At 46.1% G+C, this 14,884-nt stretch overlaps 1 protein-coding gene across 4 annotated transcripts in view; it reads left to right on the plus strand.

The window, feature by feature from the left end:
- The first annotated feature begins 8,724 nt into the window (after window positions 1–8,724).
- LOC142489216 (multidrug and toxin extrusion protein 2-like) overlaps window positions 8,725–14,884 on the plus strand; it is a 524,115-nt gene continuing 517,955 nt past the window's right edge. For 2 of the 4 annotated variants that reach the window (XM_075589594.1, XM_075589595.1), the window contains exon 1: window positions 8,725–8,952. In XM_075589594.1, coding sequence (XP_075445709.1) covers window positions 8,785–8,952 — 168 coding nt within the window. In that variant the 5' untranslated portion in view covers window positions 8,725–8,784. Of the gene's footprint in view, window positions 8,953–9,652; window positions 10,025–14,884 lie in introns of those variants that run through there. The other 2 variants (XM_075589593.1, XM_075589596.1) reach the window with 1 other exon arrangement.

Raw genomic sequence — 14,884 nt, forward strand, 5'->3', positions numbered from 1 at the left:
CACACGGGAGGAAGCAGCACACGGGAGGGGGCAGCACAAGGGAGCGGGCAGCACACGAGAGGGGGCAGCACACGAGAGGGGGCAGCACACAAGAGGGGGCAGCACACGGAAGGGGGCAGCACGGGAGGGGAGCGCATGGGAGCGGGCAGCACACGGGAAAGGGCCGCATGGGAGCGGGAACCACAACCACCCCACCCACGTGCACAGCCGCGCAACACAACCCTCCCCCCATCTCACGCATCCCAGGTGGCGGACACCCCAGGGCAGTGAGGGGAGGAGATCAGGAGGGAGAGGAGATCGGAGAAAGGGGGCTAACCCAGCACTGCCTGCCGGCCCTCTTCCCCGCGTTAACCAGATCAGGGAGGGGGATTATTTATAAAAAAAAAAATTGGCGCGAACAGGGGAATTCATAGAACCGCAGCAACTACTCGCCAGCGGCCAAAATCCACCAGCCACGGGCGTGTAGTTATAATGAATTGTCGAACACTGTATATAAAAAATCTACTCGCCGAACAAAAAAATCTACTCGCCACCTAATACCACACGTGTGCTGCTTGGGCCAATAGGAGCTCGCCACGATGTTAAATCCACTCGCCCGGGGCGAGCAAATGTATAGGTTTGTCGAACACTGTGTGTATATATATATATATATATATATATATATACAAGAAATAATAATATAATATAGAATTAATAATAGATAGAGCCAGTCAGCACACTAATACAAAGCATAAGCAGATGCTTGTCCCATAGAGATAAACAGCATAGTTACCAGTCCGTGAACTAATAAAGGAGACAGCATACAGCAAGGGGTAGTCCAAAAAAAGATGTATTTAAAACACACTGTTACACGAATGCCAACGTTTCGGTCCCACAGGGAGACCTTCCTCAGGGCCGTGCAACCACCAACTGTGAGTAACCCACCTATATACCCCACCCTAAGTGCACATAAATCACATATAGCCAATCACCCAATCCATACAATAATGCACCTCACCTGGTGATCTCCCAGCTCCAACCAATGTGCTGCAAATAACGAGTCTAGGGCACTCCCCCAACACAGGGGATTCAATAAACTACTCAGAACGGGCCGTTCTGACGTCATCATCCAGCGACCCATGCTCGCGCAAACAAAGCTGCTGCGAGGCGAGCAGCCAATAGGGCAGATTTCACTGTGAACTGTCACCAGCCGCAGTGAACATCAGAGAATGCCCTGGCAACCACGGACACCAGGAGACGTGAGGCAAAAAAGGAATTTGAGCAACTACAGGCAGATTTAAGCTGAAGACAGGAGATCTCAAATACATAATAAAAACGTATAAAAAAATTAGAACCAGGTGTGGAAATGCATGGTTGCTGGAACATAAACACATAAACACAAGAACAACAGTGAACATACAGGTGTGCAAATAAAGTGCAGCGATGGAAAATACATGGGATCACTGGTAGTCAAATAAGATGTTTAAACAAAACACAACATGCACATGCAATGAAGGTAGACCGCGCATCAATGTCACAGAAAGCACCCCAATTTCAACTCTTCATTGAGGCCACCGTCCGTAGTTCAAAGATAAGCCTGGCCTCTTGCTGTAGCAAGGTTTAGCCCCTGTCTCCTCCCCGTAAAGGTATCGGGACCTGCAAAATAGGCATACAATTGAGCGTTGCCAGGGAGTGTCTCGCTTCCTTAAAATGTCTGGCGACCGGAAGGCATTTTTGGTCCATGTCATCAGGCCCACCCGCTATAGCTTTTCTGATTGTCGCCCGATGCATCGCCATTCTTTCTTTAAGCATTCGTACGGTCTTCCCAATGTACATGAGTCCGCACGGGCATTTGATGTAATAGATAACGAATTTGGATTCACAGTTTAGCGCTTGTTTGAGTTTAATGGACCTGCCAGTGTGTGGATGGTTGTAACTCGATCCCAGCTGCATAAACTGGCAGTTTGTGCACCAGTGGCAGCGATAAGACCCGGGTTTCTTAGCAAGCCAGGTTTTGGGGGTAGCGTATTTGTGGGACCGAAACATTGGCATTCGTGTAACAGTGTGTTTTGAATACATCTTTTTTTGGACTACCCCTTGCTGTATGCTGTCTCCTTTATTAGTTCACGGACTGGTAACTATGCTGTTTATCTCTATGTAAATATGTATGTACGTGTGTGTATATATATATATATATATATATATATATATATATATATATATATATATATATATATATATTTGCATGACGAAGCCACTGTACAAATGAATGGGTGAAGGGTGAGTATCGGGCCAGGGTGGCTTTACCCCTTAATTACCTTTGCGGTTATTATCCGATAAGGTGATTAAGGGGTTAATTGATATCAGAATGTAATTGCAATGTATTTTGTTGGCAACAGAGGACACGGATTTTGCTGGCGAGGGGGCGTCTTATTGATGAGGTGAGTAGAACTTTATTTATTTTATTAGGCTATTTAATGTGTTTAATAATGGGCAAATAATCTATTATCCCTATCTGGATAATAGATTATTTTGCACATTATTGTACTGTATGTGTTGTGGGGGGGGGGGGGGGGCATTGATGTATTTAATGTATAGGACATGTTTATTTATTTTTTACATACAGGGTTGTTTCCTCAGGTCTGCGGGGGCCCTATGGAGACCCCCTGCGGTCTCCTCGGGCTTCTCACAGGTAACCGGCTGCTGGGTCCACGGGGGACACCTGCGGGGAAGAACCGGTGGCCCCACATCTGTGGGGGCACCGCAGACCCGTAGGGACCACCCGTGGGCCCCCAGACCCCCATGGGAACCACCCGAGGCCCCTCAGACACCTGTGGGTCTGACCCGGGGCCCCCCAGACAGCTGCGGGCCTACCCGTGGGGACCCCATTGTGGCCCACTGTGACCCGCGGAGACCACCTGGTGGACCATGGCGCCTGGCGGGGGACCACCCGCAGGCCTCCAGACCCTGTTTGAAACATGGTGCTGGACTACTGTAGGTCTGTGAGGTGACCCGTCAGGCCCACCGGGGACTCTGTGGGCCTGGGGTATTAACCCTGTATGTATAATAATAAATCGTGTATTTATGGGGGGGGCACAGGGGGTGGGTCATGTATGTAATAAATATAATTATGTTTATTATGGGGGAAGGGGGTATTGGCCCCAAGGGTATGTGGGTAGGCCTCCCGGCTGGGTATTGGGTGAGTGAGGGTGGTTAGGCCTCACGGGGTGGGGGGAGGGTATTTAGGCCTCCCGAGTGGTGGGAGAATGGGTTAACCCCTTAATGACTGTATGGTGATTAAGGGGTTAGGGGGACATTACATTGGCTGTTTTTATTCTTGTTTATGTTTTGCAGCATTGGAGGGGGCATGTACGGTGATGAAGATGAGGATGGCCTTCATCGTGGCAGCCGGACAAGGGTGAGTGCAATATGTATTTAATGTATTTATTGCTCTTTATGTATTTTAAATGGGCAAATTCACTATTATCCATATGTGGATAATAGTAATTGTGCCCATTGCTATACTATATGTTAGGGGATTGGGAGGGCACAGAATTGGTACTGCAGGCCCGCGGGTAACACCCGATGGCCCCCGCCGGCCTATAGTATTGTGTGTGTGTGTGTGTGGTATTAGTCCCAACGGTGGTTTGTTTAGGGCTTGCAGGTGGGTAGCGGGAGGGCTTAACCCCTTCATGACCGTAGCGGTATTAACCGGTAAGGTCATGAAGGGGTAAGTGCACCCGCAAGCCCTAAAAAACCACCAAGGGATAAATACCCCCTTCACCCACCCCCGCTACCCACAACAAAACTGGCACGGCTGGTTAACCCCTTCATTGCCTTAGCGGTAAGCCGATAAGGTAATGAAGTGGCCTTTAAATGCATTTTTCCTGCCTCGGGTGCATGCCGGCAGGCTCTGGTGCTGGTATTAATGGTATCAGCTCCGGCGAACTCCGCCATCAATCCCTGCCAGGAAAAATGCCTGATTTTATTTTCTCAGTGCCGTTTCGCCACTCACCCGCAGCCTCTCCCCAGCAACTTGTCAATTTTTTGGGGCGAAACGGATTGCCGTGAAAATCTCAATTCTAGAGTGGCGCAAAGCTACTCGCCACTACTAGAATTGAGCGGGTTTCAAAACATGGCTAGTTGCGGCGCAAAGTGCCTTTTCGCCGCGCCGATGGCGGGAATAAAAACCGCCAACAAACTTGGCGTTTTTTTTGCTTTTCGCCCCTTACTGAATCGGGGTATGCATTTTTGGCTCAAAACGGGTGAAAAGTGCCTTTGCGCCGCTTACTGCATGAGGCCCTTTGTCTTCTAGATGCCCACAGTGGAATTCTGGCTCGCGGTGTGGGAAACTTTATCATGCCACGTTGAAGAAAGTGGACCTGTAGCCATCTGAGATGGAATCTTGCCCATGGGACTACATCTATGACAGAGTTCAGCAGGCCTATAAGACGCATAAACGGCAACTCAAGACGAACATATCTTTAGAAAAGAAGACATTTATCCGATAATGTTGACCACTTTTACTGGTGGTTAAGTAAATGATTCCCTGTTGAGTATTGAACAGGACCCCAAGAAACAATCATCTGAGCAGGAATCATCTTGCTCTTTTATGATCTATTTGAGGTCTTCTATTTCTTTGTGTACTCTCTCAACATGTAATTGTGCCAAGTTTTGATCAGCCAATCGTCTAGATATGGCATAAATATTCTATTTTGGTGTAGCTGTGCTGAGGTTACAGCCATTACTTTGGTAAATGTTTGAGGTGCTGTTGCCAACCCAAATGGCAAGACTTTGAACTGTAAGTGCTTGTCTCCTACGCAAAATAAAGACATTTTCAATGATTGTGGCAAGTTGGTAAAGGTCAAAATGCATCTCTTAGGTCAATTGAGGCTAGGTAATCACCTTGCTGCACCACTGTCATGACTGCCTTCAAGGATTCCATCTTTCAATGACGGATCTTTAAGTCGCGATGGACCTGTTTGAGGTCTAACACTGCTCTGTGTCCTCCTGATGTCTTAGGGATTAGAAAGACTTTTTAGTAAAACTCTTGGCTGTGCTACTCGAGAGATACCTCTTGAATGACTGACTGAATTGGTACAGAGATTTTGAATAGCCTGATTCAGTTCACTGGCCTTTAATGGATCTTTTGGTAGGCGAGATTTCTGAAAGAAGTTGCCTGGGTCTGTAAATAGTTCTGGCATAACTGTATAATTTGGAGAATCCATGAGTCTACTGTTGTGTGGACCCACCATTCAAGAAACTCTGGCAGTCTTCCCCCAACTAGTATAAAGTTTCTCCCTGGGGTCATTAAAGCTTCAAGAGTTCCGCTTTTTTGGTCTTCGTTGGTTCAAGTTGACGTTGGGTTTTCCCCAGGAGGACAATGAGACTGTTGTGGTCGCCAATCCCAGTTTGTATTGAAAGGCCTGCCTGGTCTGTAAACTCTGGCCTCTTGATAATTGCGTCTATAGTGTGGTGGTTGTGGGTTTTTTTTTTTTTTTTGTGAGGACTGAAATTTTCTCTGCTGTGGTAGAAACTGTCCCCTGGAGGCAGAAGTCCTGGTCAGGATGTCATCCAAGGCTTCTCCAAAGAGATAAGAACCGGTATATAAGGCAGAGACACTAATCTTGTCTTGGAAGAAATGTCTACTGCCCATGGTCTTAACCATACTGCTCAACTGGCGACAATAGAAGGTGCCGAGGACCTTGCTGTAAGTCGAGTGACATCCATGGAAGCGTTGCACAGGAAATTCATGGCATCTTTTAGACTTTAAATAGCATCTAAGGTAAGAGGAGTCTGGTGCTACCAGACATCCATCCAGTACAATACTTTAAATATGAGAAAATGAGGTACCTCCATAAGTCCAGTATACCATATCAACAGCAGATATAGGGAGATTAGTGTATCCTGTTGGTATACACAGCAGCAATTACTGACACAAAGAGTAATCTCCCACCCACTAGTATAATAGCAATAGTAACAAATGAACATAACTCACTATTGTGGTGATCTGGATCAGTCCTGGGAGGTCCAATGATGTGCATACATAAAGGTAAGGCAGCAAGATGAGTAGAGAAAAATAGAGCAGTATCCACTATGAAAAGAAGGATCCAGAGGGGGCTCATTCATAAAAAATGGTAGACTTTATTGGACCATACAAAAGACCCCTAACGAGGCAGGAAAAAACAACATGTTTTGCACGTATAGCACTTCATCATGCATCTGTCTAAGTACCTCATTCAATCTGGTCTTCCAGATCCGTGATCCAGATTCTTACTGTTCTGGCTATAGTGATTACTGGCTTCATTGCTGTGCCTAGGTTAGTGTATTGCTTTTGTAGTGTAGACGTTTTTCCATTGGGTCTTTAAAGGAAGTACTATCTTCTAAGGGAATGGACGTGTGTTTTGCTATCCGAATAATTGCTGTGTAGACCTTAGGAGGCTAACTCCATAATCTAGTTTTCCTCTTGGAATGAAGACATTCTATGAAAATGCCACGTTTTTCCGTTTTCTTCCCTTATGACTTAATGATATCTTGAATTGTTCCATGGACTGAAAAATATCTAGTTACCTTCATGGGACCCAGGCATGCTTGATCTAAGACCCCTAGTTGTTCCTTCGGGATCTTCAATATTTAGCGTGATCCACATGCTTTTGATTAATTTCTTGTTTCTATTCTAAACAATCCTTGCTCTTCCTGGAATTCTACTTTGTTAGAAGAGGATCCATCATCAATTTCAGACAGGGCTTGTAGATCTTGGAAGCCCAATATATGGTCATCCTTACCATCTACTGAAACTTGATCTGGTGCACTTGAGTTTTGGCTGGGATCCTAGTTTCTCAAAGGATTCCAAAAGTGAGGATTTCATCCAGCCCAAAAATTCATTTAAAAGGGAAGGAGCATCTTTAGCAATACAACCAGCACACAGTCTTTTGGGGTGAGACGCTGGTATCTTCACTTTACAGCTAGCACAATACCTGGACTTTGCAGTTGCTTTCTTAGATTTAACAGCTGGGGCATCCAGCGGTGATTGCTCTGATTTTGTACTCTGCTGTCTGTCATAGGAACAGACATGATTAGTGAGCAGCTGCCCAGTTTCTGCTTCACTAGATAAAGTCCAGAAGTTACACCAGCAAACAACTTGCGGGGTAGGCAGGTTGCAATCTTCAAAGTTTAAGTGTATATATAAGTTTAACGGGTTTTCCCCCACCCGACGGGAGATTTTCATTTGTTACACGGTGTGGTGGTGCTCACCTGCAAGTTTACAGAAGGGGCCTGAGCTTCCACTGGTGTTAGTTGGGGAAATAATCAGGACAGGCTTTTGGTTGAACCGCAGCTCTCACCTCCTCTGCTACAGCGCCTCCATTCCCAAAGGGCCAATCTTGGATAGGTGCAGTCCCCTGTAGAAAACACTCTCCCCCTCCCCCTGAAGAACTGCAGCCTCAGGAGTATAAAAAAAATATAACTGTATCTTTATTGAATATACTTAATAAATAAACGGCTTGCACATTCTCTCTTTTTTTTTTGTGTCCATGAACATGACCCCCAGTGCTTAAGTCCCCAAAAGTCTGTCCCTGTCTCCCACAGTCCCTGGTGGAGTATGGGGTAGCTGCTCCTACTCCACGATGGGAGAGGATAGATCTCACCCACTCCCAGGAGTGGAGAGGGTTGAAAAACACAACCCACTCCAAGGAGGGATGAGGGTAACTAACTGCAGCTCCTTTGTTACCAGGTTTGGGGCCTCAGGTCTCAGCCCTGTGGGGATGGTACCTAGGCCTTAGACCACCCCCCTTGTCACTCAAGGGAGCTGCTTCCTGCAGCAAGGGCGTAGATTTAACCCTAACACTGCCTGCGCTGGTACCAGGACTTGCGTGTTAGGCAGGGAATTAGTAGTCATAGGTATACCTGGCTACATACTGTAAGTACCACTTGGCTACTTAAGAGCAGACTTAAAAGGCAACTATAATATAGCAGAGCATGTATACCACATTGCAGAGTATGCAGGCTGCTGCTGCTGATGATTGCAGTGCAATTTTGTTTTCATCTGTTTTGTAGGAGCAGAGGCTTTTAACTGTTGAGAGCAGATTTATCATGCACACTATAGTAGGACAAGCAAACCACATTGCGGGGTAGATTGGATGTGCTGCAGGGAGTAACTGCATGGAGAGTCGGGATCCCAGAGGCAATTACTGTAGTGCTCAATTTTGCAAAATCAGTGTCTTGTGCAGAATCTAGCTGCAACCTAGTGCAGTTGGCAAATGGTTACCTTTTACATACTTGACTGAACCTACTTTGCCGGCGTCCCACGTGACCAGAATTGTACATTTCTTGAAAGATCTGCGAGGCATTCACAAAACTTTAGCTCTTTTTGCCATCCATTCTGAGGGGGGAGGTTTTCTTAAATTAAAATGTGACATTTTATTCACTTAATTATTTTTTTAATCACTAGGCAGTGTGGAAATTGAACTACCACAATGCATAGTTTAAAAGTTACGTTTCCATAACAATTCCATCCTGAACAGCAACTTGTTCGCTCATGAAAAATAATGGAAGTATAGGAATGTTTTATGCCTCAGTTTTCTGTTTAGCAGATCATGACAGTATGCTAATTTGTGTCCTGCTGATCTTAAATTGAGACCAGGTTGTGTTGTGGGAGGTCAAGGAGGAGCATACAGTTTTACGCCTGCTTTTTAATGGTTGATGTATGCTTTGTTACAGAATACACTTCTAGGTCAAAGTTTCAAGAGGCTGCATGCTGTGTGGTTTAGCTGGTATCTGTTTGCATTTTGTTTTTTGTACATCCAAATGGAGCTTGATCCTAGCTGTGACAGGAATCAACGCCAGGGAATAAGGCAAGGATTTCTCCCACTGCTGCAGAACACCTCTAATAGTTTATTGCGAAGAATACGCCATAGCATTCCAGTTAACTTTGCAGAAGAAGTGAAGCAACTTTGTGGATTAGCAGGTCCATTGGTAAGTGTTTATAACCGATCTATTATAAATCCAGTATCGCTCATCCCTGAGATCTTGTATATCATGTTGTACAGCAGGCATTGGGTTGCAATGAAATTACCTCTATCCATATATTCTCAAAGACAAGAACTGCAAGGCAAAAAGGAGGCACACAGAATCCTATAAAAAAATGGGTTGAGTGCCCTTTGGTGCCTTGTTTTACTTATTAGTTTCTTTTGAAGAACAACCAAGCTTCTATTTTGGGGGGGGGGGGGGGGGGGGGGGGGAGGGGGGTCCTACAGGTATTTATTTCTAAATCTTATCCGGTAAGTATTGTTCTTTATAAACCAAGTAAGAGAAGAAAAAAAAACCAGTAAGGGCACTCTACCACATTCTGGATGTTTTATGAGTAATTTAAAAACAATTTTATTAAACAATATCCAAGTAAAATAATGGGTTTTAAAAGGATAATTAAATGCACAAAGGATCCTAATGTATGAACACTAAGGTAGGTTTCAGGTTCAGTCATAGGGACTTAAGAAAGCAGGTTTGCCAGGAGTAATGATAAGGTTTGCCCTCACCCCCTGTGATGTGTAGTGTGTAGCAAATGAAGTGACAGCATGCTCTGTGTCCACTTTCAGTGACACAGGGGTGGTGCCTAATGGAGCTATATAGTACGCATCACTTCCTGAATTTAGTGTGTTGAAGAGGAGGTGTTCAGTGAGAGTTGCAGAGAGTGTGACTGTCTGACCCAACAGGGCTCTGGCAAGGATTGTGGCCCTCCCTTAGGGGAGAGGTAGGCAGACTATTCCCCTTACTCTATTAGAGAGTAAGGGAAGAGCAGGGCCCTGACTAGGAGTGGTGTCCAGGGACTCCTTTGAGGTGGGCAACCTTGAATATGTGTGGCTAATGACCGGCCGCTATGATGGGCAGTCTGTCAGTGGAGATGTCAATAAAGATTGCCTTGAATGAAAGAACCTTCTTGCCTGAGACTGGAGACATTCAAGGAGAAGCTGCACCCAGGGGTTCTCTTCCAGAGACGACTCCCTGCTGTCGTGGGGACCCTGGAAGAGATGGAGACGCTGTACCAAAAGTGAGTAGATCTCAGCACTACCTCATGAGCCAGTCCTGGTGTATTCCCCTATACCATCAAGCGGGAGACACAGGAGTCCTGTAAACCAGCAGGTGCACCACATTACATGACATGTAACATGGGTCAGTTTCCTCACATAGGGGCCAATATGAGATTGGGGGGGGGGAAAGCTCCGTTACAGTACCGTTGCCTGGTCTGCCACAATGGCCAAAATGAACGGCTTGATGATAAAGAGAACTACTGTGTAAGGGTCTATGGCGCTACAGAGCTAATGGTAAACACAATGTCACACTGTGTACTGTAAGTAATCAGAAAAAGGTCAAACAGGAAAGCGTGCACATGGTATAATGCACACTAACAGCAGTGTGGATTATACCAAGGATACTGTCACTGAGACATTGGGTTTTTGTATAATAGTAGGCACACAACTAGTTGATATATAGTAATTGTATATATAGCCATGCATAATAATGGTATATTGCTTTCCTCTCTGTTGGCAGTAAGCCCTGGTAAGAACAGGTATGCCAGCAGTAGTTATGGAGGTTTTCCCTCATCCAATGGTGAGGTGCCCTATGTATGGAGGGGAGTGGCTGTATGCTCTGAGTCCCTGGATAGTGACATCAGGGATGCGCCTGCCTCCTGAAGTATATAAGTCACAACACAGTTAGTTAGAAAGGGTTCTGAAAGTATTCTACAAGTGTTGGACTGAGAGTTCTACAGTGTTCTACAAGTGTTGGACTGAGAGTTCTACAGTGTTCTCTACAGTGGAAGTTGTATGGCCTGCATAAGGGATCGTGGGAACACTTTGTGACCCTAGTGAAGCAACTAGTGGTCCAGGTTGACCGATCAGCCTGTCTAGCCACTCCGTGTCCAGGGACCTGGCACGGAGAGGGTCTCCCTAGGAGAAGAGGGAACCCCACTTCAATTCAGGAGGGCGTACCTGGCGAAGGGACAGCACGGAGAGATGTGCGGCTAGAGCCGGTAGCTGCATGTGGCAGTCTGCCACATCACCGTCTGCAATAAAGATGCCCTGTTTAAAGATACCCCCACTGTGTGAGTGTGAAATTACTCGCAAGTGGATGGCACCACCGAGAAGGAGTTCCTCACCAGGACCATCCCCTGCGGAAGCATAGACCCTGATGAGGTGGAGGCGCTGCACATGATGTAAGTTGAACTCGCACCCACTACCTCAGCTACCTGCCTGTTGACAATCCCCTAATACCATCAAGTGGGAGACTCAGGAGCCCTGTTGCTTACAGGTGCACCACCACACACACACACGTAATGGGAGTTGGTTATTAAGAGTACCCGGGCCAATATGAGATTGGGGGGGGATAAACCCGTTACATATACTTGGAAGCTTACTAGAGAGTCTGGTAGCTAATTATGTATGCTGTAGATCAGTGGTGCGCAAACTGGGGGGCGCGCCCCCCTGGGGGGGCGCAAGATTATGTAGGGGGGGCGCAGGCTGCGTGCGGGGAAACCTGGGGGCGGGCAGAGCTGTGCCAGAAGCTCCGTGCAGAGGCTGCTTCCAGTTCTCTGCTGTCTTGCAGAGGGGGCGGGGCCTTGTAGAGGGGGCGGGGCCTTCCCTGCACACAGACAAGCCCTTCTCCTCCTGTCTTTTACCCGCCCGTTTTCAGCAGCACATGGGGGGACCGGAGCAGGTTTAGTTACTCCCTCCACCCACTGTGTGTGTGTGTGTGTGTGTGTGTGTATATATGTGTGTGTGTGTATATCTATATATGTATGTGTATGTGTGTGTGTGTGTGTGTATATATAAAGTATGTGAATGTGTGTGTGTGTGTGTATATCTATATATATATATGTGTGTGTGTGTGTGTGTGTTTGTGTGTATATATATATGGATTGTTGTGTGGATGTGTGTGTGTGTGTGTGTGTGTGTATATGTGTGTGTGTGTGTGTGTGTGTGTGTGTGTGTGTGCGCGCTGTGCCTGTTGGTTGTCTGTGGGTGTGGGTGTTGGGATTGAGTGTTGTGTGTGTTGGTGGTGATTATGTGAGTGTTGGTTGTGACTGTGTGTGTGTAGTGATTGAGTGTGTGCTGTGTTGGTTGTGATTTGAGTGTGTGTTGTGTGTGTGTGTGTTGTGATTGAGTGTGTGTGTTGGTTGTGGGTGTTGTGATTGAATGCAGCGTTGCACAAACTGAGGGGGGGACGCCCCAGGCGCAAGATTATTTCGGCGGGGCGCATGCAGAAAAAAAACCTGGTTGTGCAGGCGAAAAAGATGTGCGTGCGCGGGCGGCCAAATAGAATAGTGCAGGTGGGGCCACGTGATTCGGAGGTACGCGGAGGAGCACGCCCCAGCGCTGTGATGTCAAACGCCCCTCCCTCCGGTGTCTGCCTACAATAGCGCTGTGGTCCTGCTCTCCTCCGCTGGCAACCTGCTTAGCTGCGATCCTCTTCATGTGAGAGGGTAGGCTGCCACTATATCAATCATACTATGAATGTACAGAAATAATAAAAAAAGTGTAAACACTTCCCCGCTCGTGCTTGCAAAATTATGCAGGACACCCTGTGCTCATGCTTGGAGAGTTGGTGATGTCACCGCTCTCAGCGGCAGCGTGGACGCAGCCTAATTTTGCAAGAGCGAGCTGTTGAAGTATGTAAGTATTTAGGCTGCGCTTATAGTGCCGGCGATGCGACGTCGCCCGAAAACAAATGCATTGTCGCCGCCGCCTCGTGCGCTTATAGTAAGCGTGCCGTGGCAACATGATTTTTTGAAGCCGGCAATATTTGATTTTTAAGGGGCTGTCGCCTCATGTGACAGCCCCTGAACCAATCAATGGCCTGGTCGCCCACGCCGCCGCCGCAAAGCGAAATACAACTTTCGCTAGCGGCGACGGGTGACGTCGCGGGCACTATACGCGCGGCCTTAGACATATTTGTATTTACATTGTATACCGTTTAATAAAGGGTTTTTTTTCATGGGATTTTGATTACATCAGGCAGGGGGGCTCGAGAAATTTCATGGATAAAAAGGGGGGCTCGGCATAAAAAGTTTGCTCACCCCTGCTGTAGATCACACCTCAGAACACTATTTCCACTAGGAAATACAAAGCACATTGGGATAGACTATGTACGAATAGGGATCAGTACCCTTTACATCCCAAGCGGTGCTCTGATAAGTCAAAATCCATACCTCAGAACATTTATTTGCAACAATACACACAGAGCACATTGGGATATATGAATAAGGATCAGTACCCTGTACATCCCAAGTGGTGCTCTCATTTGCCACAGCCTGTGTGAGGTAAATTGAGAATCACCAGTCAATTCACCATTAATGTAAAGTCAAAACTCTGACTCTGTAGGTAAAACTAGGGTGCCAACCAGTGATGCTGTTGTCAATGGTTATGCTGCCAAACCCCCTCCTGTGCTCCCTTAGACCATTGGGTCTTCTACGGTAAAGCAAAATTAAGACATGAGCAGGGAGTTGAAACTATGTTGCTTGTTTGTTCCATGCAGAGGCATGGGAACTCTGCACATGCATGTGAGATGCCGACGTGCGTGTTTCGCATAAGAACGCTTTTTCAAGGCACGTTTTTGTGGGAGTGTCCCATTGAACCTGTGATGGTTTAAGTAGCTGCGTTAATTGATTTAACAATTGTCCTATTAGCCCCTGATGTACCCACTATGTGCTGTGTATTCCCAACAGAGATACCACTCCTACCCATTGTGGTAAGTATACCAGGAGTACATCAACTCCAAACGTTTATTCACAAGTATATTCACTCAGAATGTTGCTGCCCGTCCTTAATTATTTAAGGGTGGGGGGGGGGGGGGTGGGTGTGTGTTGAGGCGAGCACATCTGTTACAGTAGAGACCTGTTTGGTCTCCCTCAATACATGGGTGCGGTATAGTAATTTGGAAATAAGATACTGTGTAGCGGTGCCTCAAAATATGTTGACTTTATATTGCTGATACGATAATGGATATAATCCATAAGGCTTAATGGATTCCAGATACCTGCTATAAAGTGAGAAGTTATCAAAAGCAGTTAGTGATAAGGATTTCAGGTATATGCCATCCTACCCAGGACTGACAAGGCGGTACAGAACCATATTTGGAGCTGCTCACTCAATAAAATTGAAATACACTCAAATTAAAATCAGGATGTGTTCCATATAAAATGTGAGAGGCCGTAACTGATTATTTAAATCTTAATAATTTAAAATTAGTACTCTGGTTCAAATGAAAGGCGAAAATACAAACATTTAAACCTTGAGTTGATAGCGTCATCACCATATAGATCCACCTGGCCTCTTTCTTTAAAAGGTCTGCATCCCAGTTACCCTTCCTCAGAACAGGTGAAAATTGATCAATGCTTATGAAATGTCTGGCACTTAGGTCACCTTTTTGTGGCAGCAGTTAATGTGCCTTGCCACTGGGGTATCTATTGCGTTATATATCGTGCAGCTGTGTTCAAGGATTCTTTGTTTAAATTGTCTCCTTGTTTCCCCCCACATACATACTCCCAGATAGATCACCCCTGAACTTAGGCAATTCACAAATGTACAGATTTTATAAGTCCTGGAGTTATCCAGTTACTAAACTCGTTGGTGACTTTGATGTATTTATAAGCCTTACATCTCTGGCAGTTGTAGGAACCCACAGGTTTGACTGGTAGCCAGGTAGAGGCAGATGGTTCAGTGAAATGGCTATGTACCAGAGTATCGCGTACATTTCTTGCCCGTGTGCAGACCATAGACAGATACTCTGTAATGCACAAGGATTGGAAAAAACCACAGTCAATGTACTTACTTGGTGATGTTTTGTCAGGATAGGGATGGTTGTAATAAAAAAAAAAGCTATTTACATGGCTGTGTGTAAGTGAAAGGTCTTT

Source organism: Ascaphus truei, chromosome 3 (genome assembly GCF_040206685.1).
Source record: "Ascaphus truei isolate aAscTru1 chromosome 3, aAscTru1.hap1, whole genome shotgun sequence".
Classification (NCBI taxonomy): Eukaryota; Metazoa; Chordata; class Amphibia; order Anura; family Ascaphidae; genus Ascaphus; species Ascaphus truei.